Consider the following 22,563-nt stretch of genomic DNA (forward strand, 5'->3'; position numbering starts at 1 on the left):
TGATGTAATTTTATTTGATAATTAAATTTTAATTGGATTGTAGTTATTTTATTTTTCAATAATTAATATAAAATAACAAACAAAGATGTAAATTAAAAGGATGATAGAGGAATAAAGGGAGATTAATTAGTGAAATGAGAAATTGTATTTCAGTGGATTAATACATTAGAAAGATAACAGATAAAGAACGCAATTAGAAATCGAAATTTATTTAATAGACATTATAATATATTGATTAGTTATGTTAATTAAGTACAGCAAAATCAAATGACTTGCTTTATAATAGAATTTTGTTCATACTTTTCTAAAAAAATTTTCTCGAGATAATTAACCTCGTTATTATTTTTCCTTTTCATATATTTTGCATTACATCAATTTAGGACAATCGAAAAAATGACACGCTTATAATGTACAGTGTTTTCTGTCCGGTGAATGCAAATTAGAAGGAAATTATAAATAGAATAAACACTAGATAGTTATCATCTGATTAACAGTGAAGAATAAAATTTGCAATAAATTCAATGAAACGATCGAATATCATTTATCGTAACGCAATTTCACAATCCAAAGAACTTATTCTTTTCATTTTGAAAGCAAATACATATTACAATTATTCAATATTACGTCAAATGTATATTTTATGGAGAATTAAATATTTTTCCATTTCTTTGAATATTTATATACTTCCAAAAATTGCATTCACAAGAAACTGTTAAGATAATATCTTAACCTCGAATACTTTAACTGAACACGGAATTGCATAATCTGCTACATGTTCGAGAATCTAAACATTATTGAAAATTTCAGAAATTCTATCATTTTTACTTCTTTCAATTTATAATATTATGAACTCAACGTTCATTGAATCAACGTGCACATTTTTCTTTCTTATATCAATCATCTGATAGAGATGAAAAACAATTTAAACAAAATTGTTTATTTCATTAGGTTATGTTATTTTTCTTAGGGTCTATTTTTCACATCACTTGAAATATATGATTTTAAAGAAAAAATTCCTGATGATCTTATCTTTGAGGTTATTTAACCTTCAAATAATTTTAATTTGCACACGTTTTAAGAACTTGTGATACTTATTATTAGTGTAATATGGCCGTAAACATATATGTACAATCTTATAGCTGTCGATTTTTTCTTTAAATCAGAATGTTGGGATTAGTATTTCCACAAAATCAATTTCACACAGTTCCATTTAAGATGTCATGCATCGGATTTTGTGTTTCTACAAAGCTTTAGTGCAATTCGAATTGCAATAACAGCTAGACAAAAATTTTACAATCCCGCCGCGATCTCAATTGAAGATCGATGCTAATAGCATTGATCTATAGCGATTATTCGATTAATTATCAAGTAATTATTCATATTTATTCGAATAAAAAAAAGTTCTATCAATCTGTCCGCGCACAAGAAAGAACGATCTGCGATTATTGACGAACATTGGATTTTTCTATCATCATCCTACATTCATATCTCCACTTTCTTCTTTTATTCCTTTTTTTAATCTACGTATAAATATATGTACCTTTTGTTCATAGAAGATCGAGTCACAGAGAATCTTTAATTTCTATCAAATGACCAAATATTTGGAATTAAGAGGAAACTTTTTTTATCTTCTTCTTCGTCTATTATTTTTTTTTCTTCGCAATTTTCATTAGCATTTTTCAGTCAAGTGCAAAAATAGATACTTTATCGCCTTCCGATATATTTTTTTCTTCTGTATTTTTTCTTTTTTTATTTAAAACTGAAAAATATAAAATAAACGATGTTCAGAAAATGTTCTAAAGATATTTGAAATATTTTAATAAATATCATAATAATCTATTTGTTGAAGATAATTAACAGAATGAAAAATCGATTAATTGTAATTTATCGATCAATACCAGTCAAAATTTGTTTGCGACAAATTAAAAATAATTGAATCTTTAATATCTTTGGTTTGTAATATTTTCAGTTAATAGATTTTGATTTATTCATTTTTAATTAATTACTTTAGAATTTGGTAAATTATAGAACATTCACTGAACATATATAAAATATCAAAGGAAATGAACTATTAAATTCTTTGCAGTTTCAGATAGAAAAGCGTTTTTCTTCTAATATGATATTTTTTAAGCATAAAATTGTCGCATCGACTGAATATTGAACGATCGATCTAATAAAAAAAAAAAAAATCACAAATATATAATATGGATTAAAAAAAATCTATAGGATTTAAAATATAAACTAACTCGAAAATGTTCGAGTATAGCAATTACAATTATCCTATGATCATTTGAGACAGCAATTTGAAATATTTTCACAAACCGTTCATAGTTTCTAGATTTGGCTTATTCTAACCTAAGTTCCGTTTGAAAAAACGTCACACTTGGGGAGCAAAGGGAATCTAGCAGTTCTACGTTTGAATTTGGGATCTTTTTTCTGTTTTCCTTTACAATTTATCCTCAAAAGAGTATTTCCAGTTACTGATCAACGTCTTGCATTCTGCTGTGTGAAAAATGGGATTGTTAATCGCTAGAATCGTTCTCTAAACACTAAGTAGGCTAGTAAGGTTGTTTACGCCTATGGATAATCGCTATTAATCGATATCGTAATATGCATACACGCAGAAGTGGGCCTAGAGCAAACACTACTTCGCTTATGGATCAATTTTATCACCTAAATCATCATACAATTGTAGCTCAAGTCCATATATATATACATAGGGCAGGAAATGAAATATACATTCATATCTTGTCACCCAATTTAATTATTTTACGATAATTTGAAATTCTTCGTGGATTTGAAATGATTCGAGAAATCGTTCGATCGATGAAACGAAATGATAAGTCTGAAGCATAAAAAATAGCATTTTTTATACAATTTTTATTCGAGATTACAATATGAAGAATGTGTAACATCGAACAATCTATCGAAGTCATAAAAATTTTGTCAAATCCACGATCGAATGAAATAATATTCCATGGAATAATTATTATTTTATAGCATGGAATAATTATTATTTTAAATAGTATCGCAAAAAATAGATAATAAAATAATTTAATGCAATATATCTATTGAGTAAAAGAATTAATATTAATTAATATTGTTTAATGAATTTATTTCTTAAAATTTTCTTTTACTCGATAATGACAGAATCGATTCTGTTTCAAGATTTATTAATGATCGATACTTGTTCGATGGAAATATATATCGAATTCGATCGTAAAATCAATCAAAAGTTCGATATCGAATCACTTCATGTATTGAAGGATGACAAGCAAAACGTATTATCGTAAGTAAATTCATAATCTACGAATGAAATGTGAATTATTTGTACAATTTTTATGTTGTTATGGTTACCTGTCAGTTTTAAAGTGGATGGAATTTACGAGAGTTAAGGCTCATCGATTACTTCTTTCTGTTCAAAGAAAAAAACGAAGAAATATTTGTAATTCAAACTTTAAATAAAATTTATTTATAGAATTTATTACGTCATATTTTTGAAAAATGTTATCATTGCGTCGATATATTGAAAATAATTTTGACAATTATTTATAAATATTTATATTTATAAATATTTATCTCATAATTTTTTTAATAATTATATTAATAATGTAAAAAATTTAGATCGTTTAAATAGTAAATGATAAATTATATTATAGAAACGAAAAATTGAAAGATTATCATAATCTTTATATATAATTTTGTTTTTGTTTTAAATTACCAAGTACTGAAGCGAAATAAGAAAATTTTAACGACAAATCGATTTTTATTGAATTGTCTTTTCTGGAGCCTTAACTCTGTAGAAACATGAAATAGTACTATGCTGTTAATGCTCATGGTATCGCGTTAAAACACTTAAAATATTGCTCTCTTTCCATAACCACTGTCGCGGTATTGTTAATTAGTGGCAGTTTACTATTATTCTTCTCATTTTCCAATCTCGAACACGAGTACATTGAGCTAACGCAATGATGTTTTTCATGTTTCTTTTCTTCTTACTATCTACGATACGTTCAGTCGCTCGGCACTGTTAAAAAGAAATAATTTAATATATTAATTAAATTATAAGGAAAAAAAATATACATTTCTGACATCACATTTCTTTTCTAGATTTTAAAAATTAAATTTCTTATTCTTTACTTAATATTCTAAGACTTTCTTTTTTATATCTTTTTTTCTCAATAATAATTAACATTTTTGCAAAATAAGAAGGATATGATGCAAGATAAAAGGAGCAATTTTTAAAACATTAGATATTTGGTTGAACTTTCAAGAATAAATATTTAAAATTGAAATTTTAAATATTATCAAGATTATTTTAATTCAGATTTCTTATTAATTAATAGATAATTATATGATACATAAAGATCAATTGATTAAGAAAATTATCTTGTAGCCACCAAATTTCTCAATAAATAAACAAATATTATTACTTGTTAAAGTATCTACTGATCAATATCTTACATGATGCTTAATAAGTAATGTTTAAACATTGTGATAGATGATAGGATGTAAGGATTGATAAAAGCAACATTTATTTTAAAGGAAATATAACTAAATGCATAAATGACATAAATAGAAAATGAATACTGTCAAGGTATACATTTAGAAATTATTGATTTTTGTTTTTTTTTATGTAACAAGACGCAATATGGACAGGTGGCTCAAGTTCGAATCATCAATATCAGCTATAATTTTGCTTTATTTATACTTCAAATTATTTTAATTTAAAATTACAGAGATCATGTTTTCGTTTATAGATTGTCACCAATGACAAAAAACGAGAATATGCGAACGTGTATATCATATGCCTACAATATAAAAAAAAAAAAAAAAAAAAAAAAAAAATAGAAGGAAATTCAGATAGAGAACTAAAGTATAATCGATAGCAAAGTAAATTAATAGAGGAAAAAAAAAAAAAAATAAGTAAGGAAATTGGTACTGTAGTGATGGTGGTAATAATGTTGGACGAGGTCGGTCGCCATTTTAGAAGTAAAAATTATTTTTACTTTTGTATAAAAAATTTTTTTCATCGACGTTCAATGATTTAAGTAAAGTATGTCGCTTTCTTATGTATTAACGAATCGGACCTTGTTCGTTATTTCCATTATATAAATAGACGTGCGTTATCGATATTTTAAAAATTTGCTTACTCGTTTACAAAAATAAAATAAAACGCAAGACAATTCATCCTATCTATGAATGAAAAATAAAATTTCCTATCTAATCGAGGCTAAAGACGTTCATCGAGACTTAACTAAAGTGAGAGAAAGAGGTTTCTGCGAGTGAATTAAATCAACGATTTCTTCTCTAAAATTTCCGTTGATAATTGCTCGCATTTGGCGAAACCTGAAATTTTGATTTATCTATCATGCTTTCATGTTTCGTCTTTATTTTTTCCCTTTTTCTTATTATATTTACTTTTTATTTTTATATATATATTTTTTTTTATTATTTTCTTTTTTATTCTTTCAAACGCAGAAAAAATATGGTGCCTTTAGCGATTGACGTACGCAACACGATACGTCTCGATGCATTACCACATCATACATATCGTTTCTCGATCTTCAAAAACGGTCGGTGATGTTGACTGCAAAACTTGACGTCATTCCTTTTGCTCTCTATCATTCATACACATCGCGTATTCTTAATTAAAAGTATAATTATCATACTCTCTCTCGCGCACGCTCTTTCTCTCTAAATTCTCTCTTTCTCCCTTTTTCTCGTTTTCAATTAGTCAGATACATTAACTAAAGTCAAAAAGTTATATATATATATATTTCCCTTCAGTGGAATCGATCTATGTTTTCTATTCCTCAAAAAAGTTGAAGATAAAAAGCGATTATCGGCCGTCCCTAGCTCTGATGGTCCGATGGTCATTTGTGATCGATGCCACTGTCGGCGCGACGGTTGTACGTCGACGATGCACATTATGGAGATCCTGTTCCAGCTTATCGAGGGTAGCCAGCCCGTGAACGCATGCGAAGCTCTGTGGATGAGAAAGACAGGGATGCTGGTGTTGAAGCACAAGGGTTGTCGTTGTCGTTGGTGGAGGAGGTGGCGGAGGTGGTGGAGGATGAGGAAGAGAAGTGAGCCACGTCACGCCTGGCTCCGCTCTGTGTCATTTGCCGTTCTGCTGTAGTGCTGCGTTAATTTGTGCCCACAGTTCTTTGGTACAGGATTGAGATCTAGAAATAAAATTATATTTTTAGTATCAGTTACTTATTTTATATAACTTAGTATCAATATTATTACAAAATTTCTTATATAGTGAACTAAAAGAATGAGTATTTACTCTTTTTTTGAAAATAAAAAAAAGAAAATTATTAATAAGATACAAGAATTATTTTTCAATAGACAATACCTTTTAATGGATTGAAGCCGCTCTTTGAATTGAACATGACCTTCTGGGGTAATGTGAAATGCTGCTCTCGCCGCGCACACTACGTTGACAAAGTCTTCGTACTCGCCTGATGTTAAATGATATAATTTTTGATGCATACATTGAATATACCTGCAAGTCATTGAAACCATAATTATCCTAATAATTCATTAAAAATAACTAAATAACTATAATTAAGAATTTGAAGAAACTAACATTTGTTGACACTTGTGAACAAGAGGTGCCAACAAAGCAGATCTCAAGTGTTGAAGTACAAGAGCCCGGTTGTTTCTAGCCAGATAGAGTGCCGCTTCCAATGCGACATCATGAAGGACGAAAGGACTAACGATGCTATTCACTGTACAAATACAAAGTTGATGAAGATATTGAGTACCGAGACGTTTTGATACTCTCAATAACCATTTCACGTCTTCTCCATAGGGTGGATTTCGCGCATATTTCGCTTGCGGTCTATCATCATGTACACGACGAGCCAAAGTTTCCAATGCTAACATTCCCACACGATACGCAGCAACCAAAGCTCGAAGTTGCTGTTGACTGAAAGCCTGAGTTTGTCTGTGAATCTTTACATAAAAAATAAATATCAATTGTTATTAATTTTAAATAGTTATATAAAGAAAAACTAATTTTATAATAGCATACCTGTGGTTGAGTTCTTACTGTAGATATTATAGGCTGTGCTTGACCAGGAATAGGTCCTGTCACTCCCGCTTGTACCTAATGAAAAATATGAACATATCGAACGTTTTACTATAAGAGATTAAAACTAATAAATCTGAAATACCTACATTAACTGGCATAGGCTGTTGCATGGTGAACAAATGATGAGTTCCTGGAGGCGGTGGAGGTTGCGGTGTATAATATTGCGGCAGCGATGGTGGTTGCGTGGGTTGTGTTGGATGATGAGGATGCTGCGGATGCTGTGGATGTTGTGGATGCTGTGGATGTTGCGGATGTTGTGGATGTTGCGGATGACCAGGATGAGGCGGGAATGCCGCATGATACATTTGCATATGTGGTGGTGCTGGTGGTAGAGTTACCCTATGCGACGGCATCGGTCCACCAAAAGTTGGAATTGAGTGATGTGGATGCACGAAACTATAAGGACCAACTGCGTATGGCATACCAACTCCTGAAATCCAAAAAAAAAAGAAAAATTATAATTTAAAATAAACTAAATAGAATTAAAAAATTAAAATTTATTATTATTAAATTCATATGTTAAAGTTTAAATATACCCAAAGGAGCCAATGTAGTTATAGTTGGATGCGTCGGATATGGTTGAGGAGGTGGCTGTGTACTAGTCACGACAACTGCTTGAGCTGGTCCAGGCATCATTTGTCCATTGGACATATCTACTGGAGGACCAGGCTCTACCAGAAGTACTCCATTGAGATCCAATTGCAAAGGATCATGTGGCATATCATCTTGTTGTTCTCCACCAGGAGTATGCTAAATATATAAAATAAAAATTTAATTAATCAGATTTTCTTTTATGAAATATCTTTCTTTTTATTTAAATGTACTTACTCTGAGATACAGCTCATACCAATATTTAGCCACTTGAAATAGTACTTCTGGATAAACCCCTCCTCCTTTAGCAGTATTTTCTACTGTGATACAAGCTTTCTCCAACATGAGATCACTTTGTTCTTTACACTGTAATAACAATCAAAATAATTAAACATCATTTTTTAAAAAACTTTCAAACTTTTACTAAAAAAAACTTTACTGAAGACATAAATATTGTTGCATGCTTACTTGTAAAATAGCTCTCTGGACTTCATTAGGATTAAGTGCGTGAGCATGAGGCAAACAAGACAATGCAAGTTCTGCAGCTGCTCGAACCATATTAGGATCGCTTCCTCTAGATGATTTGTCTGCTATACCAACTGCCTCAGGTGGTGTCAAATGTCCCTCCCAACTTTCAATAAGAAACGAAATCGCTGGTGCTCCAATTTCCATTGCTTGTCCAGTGATCCAGGATACATGACTCGAGTAAGTTCGACTAAGCCAGTTAGGAGTGACACAATTATGAAGCCCAAGAGCATATAGACCAAGTTGAAAAGCGCACATATGGAGAGCTCTATGAGGTCCATGGTGATTTTGACTTGTAGATGCTTGTGTGAATAGAGAGGTGGAACTATTGCCTCCGGCTTTTATGAGAACAGTCTTTGCTAGCTCGCACATAAAGTGTGCACTTGCTTCTGATGGTTGATTGGGAATTGATGGATATACTCTCTTGCTTTTGTATCTAAAATAGAATTTTTAAAAGTTCCAGATTTATATCTTTTTATCATCTAATATTCCACTTTTTAATTTATTAAAACTTCATTTGTTATTATGTTAAAATACGAACCTTGTTTCTTTAGTTCTAGTAGGCACAGGTTGTTGAACTATTTGAGGCTGAACTGTTAATGTATTCATACCAGTTTCTAATTCTGCACTAGTGCTACTGTGTGGTCTACTGCTAGTACCAACCACACTATCGCCATTACCAGCATCTGTCCCAGCAAGAGGAGAAGAGCATTCTTCGTCATGAAGATATCTTGTCATCTGAAATAGAATTAATTTGTTTCTCCATTAATTTATTTCTTCAATTTATTCTATCATATTCCAGATATTAAAATTACTGAATTTAAAAAAGCAATTTTTTACCTCACTCTTAGTAGGAGGATTAGAGGTGTAATAACTGCTGAGAATTGGTGATTTAATTAACTGATGAACATCTCGATCCAATAACTTGTCCATAATTCTTGCTACTTTTGTAGGTTCATCCTTATAATGCACGAGCAATGTAATAGCTAAATCTCCTCTAAAATAATTAAATCAAAACTTGATAAAAATTACTTATAACATATATATTACTTGTAACATTCAATGAAAGAAATCGATTAATCAAATTTATATAAACAAAACATTGAATTTATATGAGTTATAATAACGCACCTTTGGCGTCTTGTTCCCTCACAAAGAAGAGGATGATCAGCTTCGCTCACGTTCGCCTTCAAGCCCAGAGCAGCCACGGCCGCATCAAACCCAAGGTTCTCGTCAACGTCTGAGGACAGGTGTTTTAGTCCTGCGAATCATTCCACAATCTTTTACCTTCCGTCTACACTATTTAATCATTAACTCTTTCTTGTCTGAAAGAAGATATCCTTCGTCCTCGATTCGAATCACGTAAACTCGTATTTTTATTCGATCAAGTCTCAGAGAAGAAGTTTTATTTAAAAAAAAAAAAAAAAAAAAAAGAGATACATACTTGACGTATTAAGGGCGTCGAATATAAAACTGGCCAACATAATTGGAAGCAGCGCATGTCCTCTGGATCTCAGTACTCCATCCCTCAGTTGTTCCGCTCTTTGTCGAACCATGGCCAATTCCGCAAGACCAAGTGGAATTTTCTTCAGTAATCCCACTAGTTCACTCTCCTGATGAGCCAATTTTACCTAAAATATTCATCATACCATAAAAAAAATCCTTTTATCCTATTGTTATATTAATTTACCTCCAATGGTTTTGTGTTAGCCGGCGGTCTAGCCATTTCCAATCCAAATAAGCCAACTCTAAACGCCAGGTTATAGTATTCCGGATTTTCTGCGAGAACGGTGCACAGGAAACAGCATTTAGCCAATGTGGCGGATGCAAGACACGTAAGCTGATGGGACGCCGGATTAACTTGTTGCTAAAACATTGTCGTTGTATTTGTTACGCAATGACCAGGACTGATCAATTGGAACAGGGCCTTACTGAATCGAACAAACGAAACCAAGTCTTTCCAATGAATCTACCTTCTTCTTTTTCCCCTTCACCGGTGCTGGTGGTTCATCGATCATGAGATTTGGGGGATTAGCCAGCAGTTCCTCGGCGAGTTGAACACCCAAAATACAAGCTTCCCTCGTGTGGCCATGGGCGTAGAGTCCTTCCGCTCTGGCGAACAGGATGTCCCATGGATCTTCCGTTTTCATCAGATTACCTAATACAGTACTCGCGTTCGGAGTGGATGTGGATTGTGATTCATTCTTGGAATCTTTGCTAGATGCACCATTCGTGTTCACCACAGCTTTAGGATCATAATAATAAACGTGATATTCGTCACCAGACGGACTGTCGCTACTCGATGATGAACTCTCATCCTTGGAGGGCCTCCTGGAAGGATCCTTCTCCTGGTCAGATTCTTGTTCGCTCTTCGAACTGTTCGCTTTAGGCATCACTGTTCGCGATTTCTCTCGGTAATCGAGATTCGTCCTGCTACACTTCGCGTCGCAGGTAGCTTTATTATTACTACTATCACTACTATCACTATGAGTCTCGGACGAGGCGTTTGAGCGGTGCTTGTCCGAGTCTTGAGCGTTCTTCAGACTGACATTACTATTGGAGGACGACTCGCTACCACCACCCTCCTACAATATTTCATTGATTTATAGTAGATACAGTAATTATTATTTTTAATTTATTTTTCATTCGAGAAAAAAATTCTTTCAGGAAACAAACCTGCGAATCTGTGTCCCCGCAATTATTTAATTGAGCGCAAGATCGTCTAACGAGAACTACTTGAGGCTCGGAAATATCAGGCATATCGGTTTCATTCTCACAGAAACCTTCAGAACTGACACTACTTCGGTTCCCATCACCACCGCCGCTTCGTGAGCATAGACCTGAACATTCGCGCGGATTCAACCGTCTTCTGTCCATATAACTAAACTCTACCAGGCCTAAACTCAAAGGTCGTCGACCATGATGATGCGAAACCGGTGGTTGACAATTTAACACGGCAGCACTCGAATTCACCTATAATCATTCAATCGATCAAATATTAATTACAATACAAAAATTTTATTTATTTTTTTTTAATTAGATATTTTCTGATTAAATTCCTTTTCTTCTTTGAACAATTTTAATTTTAGAAATATGGGGAATAAACTAACCTGATTCACTTCAGTCCTAGTATCACCTGCATGTCGGAAGCATGTGAACGGACAATGATACATAGGATTGCTTCCGGCAGTGTAGGTGATACCGGGTAAGGTGTACTCTTCCCAATCCAAGTAACAAGCCTCAAGCGCTGATTTAAATCCGGTGAACACGGCTAAATCATTTTTTAATGAATCTTTGTGTCCGCCGCCGTTATTTCTGTTGTGTGAATTGTGCGTTACCGAACTGCCTCTACTTTTTGTAACCTTAAATAAAAAAGAAAAAATCCATGGTCATATACGTACTTTAACTTAAAATTCTTTGCATTTCGTCTTAAACTTTTCCAAAAAAATTATATATATATATATATATTTGAATAGTTTTACTTAGCATGTATTGCTTAATTTTTTTAAATTTAAAATCAAATGAGAAATCAAAAATGAACTGTATATATTTCTGACAGTACAATGCAATACCTTATCAATAATCTTCATGTGCCAAGCAGTGAATTGGCTGTGAAGCATATCTCGTTCAGCAGGCGATAATCCAGGATTCAAAGCAGCCAGTCGCCAAAGTACGACGATCTCGTCGCACAGGGACGAGCAAGCGTGCTGCGATGCATGGACGTTGCTATTCATGTTGTGTTTACCGCCGTATCCGGTCCCGTTCAATAGAGCTACTTTCGTGTTGAACCACCAAACGAGTATCTGTTCGCAAGCCATGCACTCCTCTGTGATGATTTCCAACAATGGTATAGCGTTACGATCGGTTCTCTTAAACATCTCGCGCACGATCGACAATAAGTTCCACATGCCTTCCGGTTCACGACCTCGCAATGGTCGCAACAACGAGGACCATTCGGCAGCTGCAGGAGGCGCAGTAGTGCTCAAATAATTTACATCACTGCAATTCCAAGAAAATAAAGGATTTAATGAAAATGTCTTAAAAGATATCTTGAAGTTGAATTTTTAATTTCTTGCACTGAATGATTAATAGCAAATAATTATCAGATTGTAGATTTTTATTCAATATATATTTCATATTAAATCTTCTCTACATCTATCCCATTAAACTCCAGTCAAGTGACAAATTCTTAGAAAAATTTAAGACAATCTCAAGAAAGAATGTACATCATTGTGTTATGGATTTATTCATAATCTTTGCACTGTCTTCATTACTGTGGATATTTTGAATCCTTACCTCATCAATCTATTAAAGTATGATTATATTTTCTATGTATTATTGAATTGAATATTTAAACATTACGATTTGATTTCTGAATAATAATAATGAAGTTGAAACGAATAAATAATACAAAGACGATAATGACCTGAAGACTATAGGAGCGGGTACACAAAATTTGATAAGAATCTTCTTGATATTATCGTGAAGAGTCTTTTCATCGAGGTACCAGGAGGTTTGATCGTGAGCCGAGGCGCCTGCCGTGGGATCCGGGGCACCGCAGTAACTGTTGATGGTACTTGGCTGAACCGACAACAGCTCGTCCAACAGACGTTGGGCAGTGGGCAGAATCTGCTGCGGCAGCTCGCTGATGAGATATTGCGCGAACTTTTGCAGTTGTTCCCGGTGTAAACGTGACAAGGATTCGCTAACTGGAGCTCTCAGGCACACCTGTGTCGGCTGAATACAAATAAAGGAAGAATTATATCCTATGGCCATGCTATTAATCTCTTACGTGACTAATAAAATAAAGTAAAATATGTTCAATAAAGGATTGTTTCTTTTCTTTTTATTATTATTATTTAGTTTTTTCTTTATTCTAGAAAAATAATAAAAAAAAATCTATATGAACAATTCAAGCTTGAGTTAAAATATTTCTTAATGATTTTGATTGATCGACCGATTGAATTGAATAATTTTATTTACCATATGTATCCTATGAAGGCAAACAGCGACCACGTGAGCACACCAATAGGCCTTAGAGGAGCAAGTACAGTTACAAGATGTGATTTTCCTCCGATCAAAAGTGACAGCAACGTTGAATTGTGATCTGACACCGTTCATTACCCCCTGCGAGTTCACTGTTGCACTCAGATGAAATCCTGTTGTGTATAAATATATAATTCAAAAATTATCAAAAAATGAATTTATATTCTTTATTGTTTTAAGACGATCTTTGTAAATTTCTCTCGAGAGCAACAGAATCTATAAGAAAATTTTAAAAAGAACCTCGATATTCGAAAATTTTATTCCCTTAAGATTCCACAATTTACGCAAATTATTAAAAATTCAATTGTACTTTACATTTAAAATCAAAGAAAATTCGTAAAAGAGGAAAAGTAACGATAGCTTAGCAAATTCCTCCAACGATTCATCACATATCCCTTGAGAGGTCTCATGGGAATTGCTAACTAAGAAGAGGAAGAAAAAGAAGAAAAAGAAGAATCAGATTAGAAGCGAACGAGGAATGGAAACGATACAGTAACAAGAAGTTGGAAGACACGAGGTTTCTAAAAGGAGAGATAAAGACGTCGTTTCGAGCGCATTAAGAAACAAACGTCCAACAAACGGAACACATAGAGAAAGGCGCCATTCTGTATCTGGAGCGCAGCGCAAATTAACAAAACCAGCTTGATAAAACAATGAAGTTAGGGATTAAATTCCTCATCCGTATACGAACTCGTTCTTAAGGAATACGTCGATACGCGAATCGAATAGAAAATTGTTTTGTGGGACAATAGAGTGAAAATATAGCCACTTTCAGAAACATGGAATATAACGCTAATTTATACAGATAAATTGAAGGAAATTACTTTCACGTTTCAAAATAAGAATAATTAATAGAGTTGTAGGTATTTTTTTTTAAGTTATTTATATAGTCGCAGTTATAAAAATATGAAAGAATACGAAGAAAATGATTCGAGAGAAATTGTTTATGGATTTTCAAATTACCGACATGAATTGATTCAATAATGATCGTTGCATCATAAATCTTGTCACTGAGAATATTCAGTTAATAGTCGAGAGATGCGTATATACTTATTTTGCAAATATTATTATATCGTCTTAAAGGAACGCAAAATTTCACAATCGTGAAGAACGATTATTTATAATTGGAAATATTAAAATATTAGTTGCAATTACTTTTACATGTACTTTAAAATTTTCAATCGTTTTTAATATTCAATAATTGAAGATCCGTCATTTAAATATTAATTTATAATGGTGGCTGGAGAGATCGTTTCTCAAAAAATTCCGAGGATTTTACATCGATAAAAGCCCCATACCACGCTCACGAAGACCACTTTCACTTTAATATCCATCCACAGGATAACAACTTTCGAATGAAATGCCTATTTCTCAAAGTTTCAAATTTTCCTAAGCCAATAAAATTTCACTTAACGGGAAAATGTTATAAAAGAAAGATAACGTATAAAAGAAAATTGTTAAAAAAGAATTCAAAGGGATAATAAATGGGGAAATTTAATTCCATCAGATTCTTCTTAAGTGATTTCTTTCATTGATCCTCGTCACATATTACGTTTATTTCGGCTTATAAAGAGGAGATTCTGTGACACTATTTTGTATAGAAGAGACATTATTAGGGTCAGGTTTCCAATTACGTCTATCCCGTCTTGTTTTCCGTCTAAAAGGGAAGGCTTCGAGCAAACCTACGCCTTCTCGATGCAGAACTTTACATAATGCCTCTTTCGTTTCTCGAATAAAGAAGCTGGTCAACTTTCAGACGCCTGAATCGCGATACCTTGTCGTATCGTGGACCGTGGTTCTCGAGTTATCGGTCTACTAATCACCGACGACTACACACAGAACAGAACTATCCTCCAGAAATGCCTTCATTAATCCCACATTTTATTATTTCTTTCTCTTTTCTCTCTCTCTATCTCTCTCTCTTTTTGTTTAATTAGATCAGATAAATGAAAATATAAATGAATTTTCATTTAAAATTGTTTCTTCTAATTTTTGATTTTAAACTTATTTAGAAACTGATATAATTTTTGTATTTTATATACATATATATATAGTAATAAAAATACAAAGGACGTATATGTTTCGATATTGTATATATACAATAATATATATATGAAACTTTAAAAATTATTTTTTTATTAATGATCATCATTCTTTTTATTCCTTTATTAGCCAATTTTATAATTTTTCTTTGATATTTATCCATCCCATTGTCACACAGAAATAATCACACAATTTATATTATACAAAATAAATAAATAAATAATTCATACATCATACGATACGATATAAAGAAACAACGAAGAATAAAACTATAGCCAACTTCCTGGACGCGCCCGCCCGCAAGTAGTATAAAAAGAAAATGGACAGACATCCAGTCCACTATGATTCCAATTATCCAGTGTGACATCGAAACAAGAAACGTTTTAATTTCACTATAATCCTTAGAAAATCCTAACAAATAGATCGAGAGATTTGATGTTTTTTTTACGAAAAGAATATAATTTTCAAGGAATATTCATCGATCACTCACCGATCTGCAGGGGGTCTTTCACGCTCCTCAACCGGAAGAAATGTTCGCCACGCTGGAACTCTTCCGCACTACCGTTTGCCAAGCATGAGTATAACCTAATATCCTCTTCGTTGTCTGGAAAACTCCAAAACGCTATCCTGAGTTGCAGTTGTTCCGGAACAGGAGGATATACGTGCTCCACCAGCTCGAACGGTATATGTGACGCGACACATCGTGCAGCGAGCTCGCACAACGTCGGCACTGTTTGTCCATCTGTAAGATAAAAATATTTCAAATGTCAGAAAATATTCTTTCTTCTTTTTTTTTTTTTTTTTTTTAAGCGAAAGCGTGAGAATATAAAGGAGATAAATGATGGACGAATGTAAATGAATATTATAACAAAATTGAATTGAAAATTTCATGAATACGATAAAAGGAAAATATTTATGATTTTATGATTTTTTCTGTGTTCTTTCCTTTTCTTTTTTTTTTTTAATTCTTGTCGCAAAAATCTTTACTCAACAATTCTTTTTCGAATCTTCAAAATCATCCTTCGCGAAATAATTGGAAAGAAATCGAAATCTATTCGCGAAAGTTATTATATACGCATAGATAAAACAAATTCTTTTCCCAGGACGAGAAAAAGAAGCGAGAACAGAGGCCGCAAAACCGTCGATGCAAAAATAATCGGCCTCTTTCTCTTCCGGCCATCTGTTTCGCGTTATAGCGATGCCTGGCACTTGGAATCGTTGCTTTGCCACGCTTTTCCCTCAGGGACAGGAGAAAAAAAAAAGAGAGAGGGAGAGAGAAGAAAAGGAAAAAGTCGGCATTTTTATCGTGGACAGGAAGCACCGATGATCCTCGAAGTGCGAAAGAAGGACAGAAATATATCGATAAATGAGGCAAAATTTTCAAAGAAAAGAATTTATTCTATTGATTTTAATGAGGTAAGAAAATTTTGTGCAATATTCAGATGGATAATTGCAGGTTATTGAAATTTAGAATCATGCGTGTAATGGATTTCAATTATAAATGAAATATGTATAAATAATAGGAATAATGTGAAAATTTCGTGGATTAAAAAGTGTGTTTGATTATTCCATTGCAAATTATCCGAACAGGATGAACAGTTCCGATAATAAACGGTTGTTGGCCAGCCTCGATAACTTTATTAATATCCACGTCCCTCCCTTGGGCTTCTTTGAGAAATTTCGTTGCGGTTGTGATCATATCCATGCAGCTAGCAACTCTGATTAATAATCTATGGGGAATTTATACCCAAGTTTCCATTTTGCGATCCATAATGAAACATCGATCGAATCTCGATTGTAGATTTCGAATAAGAAATTTGATTTGGCGATAAAAATTTGTTGATAAACAAGCTGAATCAAGTTTCAATTCTTTACTTTGAGAAGAGAAATAAAAATTTACATAAAAATTTAAACAAAAACCTTATAAATAGGTAAAATATTTCTCCAATATTAACAAAATCTATTCTACAAATCGGGAATAACTAACTTAATCCAATTGAGTACATCATCTTCAATCCAACTGACACTAATTACGAATTAATCCTCTAAAATCGATTAACATCGACGCGGGCTTCATTCCTAAATGGGATCACTTACTATCTATTATACCATACGTATATGTACACGTATAGTTTTATTAACGAATTGTTTATTTAAACTATACTTCAAATTTTCAAAAAGAAAAAAAACTTCCATTTCCAATACTTTTCCGCTACTATCTATCGTTTATTCCCAATAGAATCGATCATGCGAGAGAGGACAAAACGAGAGCTGATAGATTCTCGCGCGCAGTCAATGGTTTCACGTCCGCGTTAATTTCACGGTTAAATTGTATTCAATTAGAATCGATTTGCGACTCGGTGAGAGACGTCCCTCTTTTTCTCCCCGTGCTTGTTCAGCCCGCGACAATAACCACGGACGTGAGACCTTAATGAGCGCGATAATGAAAACGGGCTCATGAACAATTTCAAACGATTTTGCATAATTGGGATGATCTAGGATCATCTCTATGAAACATGCATTTTAATTACTTATTTTCCGTGCAGAGACGAGAAATCCTCAATCGATAAATTCGATTCTATCCATTTGATTCCCCGGGAACAACGCGTAAACGAACCTAATTTGAATTAACCCCCGACACAGGTAGCTTCCGGCTCGAATCATCCCTCCAAGCGGTGTTTCTAATTAGTTGCAACGGCGTTTCGATCGAAACTTTATCTATCCATTGAAATTTTAATACCGAATAAATATATTTGAATAATTTCCAAGAATTGTACAGTAACTGGTTTGAGTTGATAAAATTGAGAATTTTTTATCATCGTGTGTATAATGGATAAACATTGTATTGAAATTTTAATATTGGATAATTTTTTAACGCTGTATCTATTGATAAAGTTAATAAATTTTAATTGTCAATTTTCATATTTTTTCAAAAAAAAAACCAGGCAACTATATCGAAAAATCTTTGGTTCTTTCTCGGTTGAAATTAAGTTTTTAATTTTCCCTCTTTTCCATTGAACGAAAATAAATTAATATACGTTTACCACTTTGATTTCGTTTTAAACGATTTATATTTAAACTCTAATATCGTCGTTTAATAGCAAAAAAAGCGAAATCATCTTCAGGGATTAATCGCGAAGATAGACACGGAGGAACTTTTACCAAAGTCGGTTTTTGCGCGAGTGCAAGCAACAGAGTCTGTCCAGGGGAACGTAACCAACCCCTTATTGATTTTCCCTGTCGACGGAGGTGTAAGTTTGAGCCCCGAAGAAGGCCGTATGTAGCCATCCACGTTTCTCTGACAAAATAACACCGACGAATCGATGCATCGGCAATTTATCGCGTCAAACTTTAAACTTGCGTTTAAACTTCGCACTTTCTCTTAGTGAAATATCGGAATCCAGATCTCAATTGATCGATTTTCAAAGTGTGAAAGGGTTCGTTCGACGTATATTTGGGTCAATTAATTAATTATTCCTGGAATAAGAAAGATTTCCAGATGTTTTTTTAGTTTTATTTAATTATCGATCGTAAAGTTCGTATTCTATTTGAAGAAAGAAAAAAGAAGGGATCATGAGTCATGAATAATAATATAATTTCTTTTATTAAATTATGCAATATTACTTTTCTCTTCGTTCTTCTCTTGTTATTCACTTTTTTAATTTAAAGAAACTAGAACGATTTAAAATTTCAATCTATCGGTTTTATATTTGTATATTTTGGTTAAAAAATTTATATCGATGATGCATTTATTATCATTCACAATCATAGGAGCATCTTTTATATTAAGAGAGTATTAAATCTGTCACGAATACCGAAGTCCTTCCAAGTAAATATTTGAATTAAGCTAACATGAGCATAAAGATAAAAGTATGGATAAAAATTCAACGGGATAAAAGTAAAAAGTTTTCGAACTGAATCTCGCTAAAATTCCGGGAAAAATATTAATCCAGCTTTTTCGCACTCCATTATCGGAACGAGATTCTCGGGATAATTCTTTTCGGGTCCGATTTTCATTGAAGCGCCTCGACTAAAAATTCTCTGCCGAGTCTCGTCAATATTCCGGCACTTTGCAAAAATTTCCATTACTCTTCCCCTTTGTTTTTCCTGCAAATGTTTGGCCGATCGATCGCGAAAACCTTTCGCAACGTGTGTCGCTAAAACAAACCCCTAAACGTTTCAAGCAAAACATAATTTTCAGAATTTGCAATGCATATCTCTCGTTTCTCATTTTCTTCAAAATAAAATCAAATTAATTAAAGTCTATAGATTTTTTATACATCCATATATATTTTTAGAATATTATTCGAAATAGGATCCCAACCAAAATATACCAATTATATTATAATTATAACTATGAAAAATGTCTAAGAAAGAATTTGATTCAATTTTTATCGTAAACTATTAAATGAACTAAAGATAAATTATTCTTTGGTATATTCTTGAATATTATTCTATAAAAATATTAGATTGTCGTATAAATATATTATTTTTATAAAATTAGAATATCACGTATTAAAGGGAAAAATTGAAGATTAAATACTGCAAATCGTCATGCAGCGATCTTCTTTGATTTCGATGGAAGCATCGAAATCACCGAAATAGATGCACGTACTGCCTGTAAATTTCGTATTAGCTCGAATCTCTTTCAGAACTCGAGAGGGGGATGATCCTTGAAAATCTTAGTCGCCGGGTCTCGATAAATCCTGCTTGTGAATGATCGTCACGTCAACGTCTCGTTTCGACGTTATTTCAGAAGAATAAAGAAAGTTAAATGTGGTATAAAAAAAGGAAGAAGGAAAAAATAACTATAGGATAAATATTCTACGATTTTATTGTTAAAAAAAAATGGAGATTTTTAACTCGAAATACTTTTGTTTTATTCGAATGATTATAAATAATAAAACGAGGAGAGATTTTCTATCTCGATAAAAATTATTCCCTTTCGCAACTTTATAAACTTCTTTCGTATTTAAATCGCGAAGAACGATTAAAATTCAACTGGACAAGGATGCGGGTACCTTTCGCCTCGATAAAGAAACATCTGCCCCACTGCATAAGAATTAGAGATTAAGATTAGATCCTGCTTGCAGATGCACGGATAGTACAATAAGATTCTGATCTTATCGAGGATTCTTTGGTCGATTGAAAAAAAGCTGAAGTGGTTTTTAAAAAAAACATTTTTTTAAAATCAACTAAGCAAAAATTCATTTGATTTAAATTAATCAATGTTATCGCAATATAATTTCCTGATATAATTATAACATATCAATTAAAACAAGAAATAAAGAAATAAAGATTTTCCTCGAACTAGACGAAAGAATTATTTTACAAAAATTTATATTATCGTCTTATAATTTCTTATGTAATTAAAACAAAATTGAAATTTCAAAGTACTCTTTGTCTAAAAAAAATTAATACTATCTTTCGTATCCCAAAATCGATAGGTTGAAAATGAATTTTTTTCGTTTGTTAAAATATGATCGTAAAATTTTTATTTTTTTCCCTCCATTCCCACACAGGAATTAATAATAACGTCGATGCGCGTTAAATCATTTAGATGTAAATGAAACCCCTGTAATAATTTTCGTCACGGAAATGTTGTTTCGACGAATTCGAATCAGCGGGACCCCATTTTAATTCGAGCAGGTCATCGCTGAAATGTTGCACGATAGCATAGCTCCCGTGGAGCGGCGGTCGTAAAAACTTTTAACGTAATAAAGGAAGTTCCTCCGTGCCTTCTTCGGCGCCGGATGAAATTGCACTCGCTGTGTCTGTGCTCGTTCTAGTTGCAACCCCTTCGCATATCTTACGACCAGTCGATTCATCGCGATCATCGTTCATTCCTCGAATTATTCGGGGCTTGCGCTCGTGCATCAATTTTTCTTTATTCTTCCAGTGAGAATCACTGATTTACATACGATCCGCATCAACTTTTTCTGTACAACAAATGCAAATTAATTATATATACATATACGGAGAGAGAGAGAGAGAGAGAAAGAAAAAGAGAATTCTATTGGTATTCGATGATTCTTTAATATTTTTCTATTGTACTTTACACAGCGATCAAAGCAATTCATTTCAATTTTTTTTCCATTTAATCATTATAAATGCTTCGTGTAATAATTCATAAAAATTTTTTAATCTTCTCCAGTAAATCTTTCACGTTTTGTTCGTTAACGATCGCGAAAGTTTGATCTTCGCGCAGTTCAATATTAGTTTCGAGGGAAAATCCTGTACGAAGGGTGGAAATTCTGCGACGACATGTCGTGCCAGCCCCGTTACCGCGTAAAATCTGTCGCTGACGGGGAAGTTGCGAGTCGATAGTCGAAATTACAGTTTATCAAAGGAAAAAAGCCGCACAATCTGGTAACGACGCGAGCCGGCCAAGTTTCCATCGTTGTTCCACGACTAGACTTTTCCTACTTTCCCATCGGGCGAAACTTCTCTCGTAATTCGTACGTTTTGTACGAAAAATTTCCATGGCACGTTCTACGATTCTAACGGAACGCTCGAATGATCCGTGGAATGCCAAAACTCGTTAGATATATCGATAAATATTAATTCATTACATAGATATCGAAGAGAACCGATATCTCTATTCTGCCATCGATAATCGACTACTTCAACAAAGATGATTGTATCTTCTAATGATGTCTAAATAGGCAACAGCATTATTGGTGACTCATAGGTATGCCCAGACATTTTTGTAATGTAAATTTGTCTATGAAAATTAATACATGGAGAAATATAACGAGTAAATCGTGGAATTCTAACAATAATTTAATCGAAAATAAAAATAATATTGGACATCAGTATCGACATCCGTTTGAATAAGCCCCTATCAAGATCGTGGAAATCATCGACGGGAAGACAATCGTTGAATCGAACGACGTTAAAGCATTCGAGTGGTTTTAACGCGTGCCTTCTCTCTATCTACGTGTAAAATGGCCCGTACTTCCTCTCCCCTCTCGACGAGCGAGCCTCTCTTGACCTCGATCGAAGAAATCATCCCTGTTCCCGCGCGCGATCAACCCTCTTCCACCGATCATCCCTCGCGCCAATCATGGTATTTCGCAGAAAGAAATTACTCCTCGACGATATCCTCGAGGATCGAACGTCGAGCAGGTGGTGTTAGTTGATTCGTGATGACGGGAATTCATTTGGCGAGAGAGGAGATTGAATTTAATTGGAATTTAACTCACTGCTAACTGGAATTCCCTCTTTTTTCTCGCAAAATTAAGAAATAATAC

The 22,563-nt window shown here is 33.2% G+C and overlaps 1 protein-coding gene across 11 annotated transcripts in view; it reads right to left on the reverse strand.

The window, feature by feature from the left end:
- Window positions 1–186: 186 nt before the first annotated feature.
- Window positions 187–22,563, reverse strand: part of LOC107999980 (zinc finger SWIM domain-containing protein 8 homolog) — a 79,322-nt gene continuing 56,945 nt past the window's right edge. For 6 of the 11 annotated variants that reach the window (XM_028667604.2, XM_017060098.3, XM_062073665.1 and 3 more), the window contains exons 3-22: window positions 15,801–16,052; window positions 13,205–13,380; window positions 12,648–12,958; window positions 11,794–12,220; window positions 11,332–11,583; window positions 10,898–11,194; window positions 10,195–10,806; window positions 9,912–10,088; window positions 9,666–9,852; window positions 9,353–9,482; window positions 9,062–9,218; window positions 8,763–8,959; window positions 8,165–8,657; window positions 7,934–8,062; window positions 7,642–7,855; window positions 7,192–7,535; window positions 7,046–7,120; window positions 6,599–6,966; window positions 6,365–6,514; window positions 187–6,188 (exon numbers count right to left, since the gene is read on the reverse strand). In XM_028667604.2, the coding sequence (XP_028523405.1) occupies window positions 6,122–6,188; window positions 6,365–6,514; window positions 6,599–6,966; window positions 7,046–7,120; window positions 7,192–7,535; window positions 7,642–7,855; window positions 7,934–8,062; window positions 8,165–8,657; window positions 8,763–8,959; window positions 9,062–9,218; window positions 9,353–9,482; window positions 9,666–9,852; window positions 9,912–10,088; window positions 10,195–10,806; window positions 10,898–11,194; window positions 11,332–11,583; window positions 11,794–12,220; window positions 12,648–12,958; window positions 13,205–13,380; window positions 15,801–16,052 (5,015 nt within the window). In that variant the 3' untranslated portion in view covers window positions 187–6,121. The remainder of the gene's footprint in view (window positions 6,189–6,364; window positions 6,515–6,598; window positions 6,967–7,045; window positions 7,121–7,191; window positions 7,536–7,641; window positions 7,856–7,933; window positions 8,063–8,164; window positions 8,658–8,762; window positions 8,960–9,061; window positions 9,219–9,352; window positions 9,483–9,665; window positions 9,853–9,911; window positions 10,089–10,194; window positions 10,807–10,897; window positions 11,195–11,331; window positions 11,584–11,793; window positions 12,221–12,647; window positions 12,959–13,204; window positions 13,381–15,800; window positions 16,053–22,563) is intronic. The other 5 variants (XM_062073666.1, XM_017060103.3, XR_009829479.1 and 2 more) reach the window with 4 other exon arrangements.

This window comes from Apis cerana, linkage group LG4, assembly GCF_029169275.1.
Source record: "Apis cerana isolate GH-2021 linkage group LG4, AcerK_1.0, whole genome shotgun sequence".
Classification (NCBI taxonomy): Eukaryota; Metazoa; Arthropoda; class Insecta; order Hymenoptera; family Apidae; genus Apis; species Apis cerana.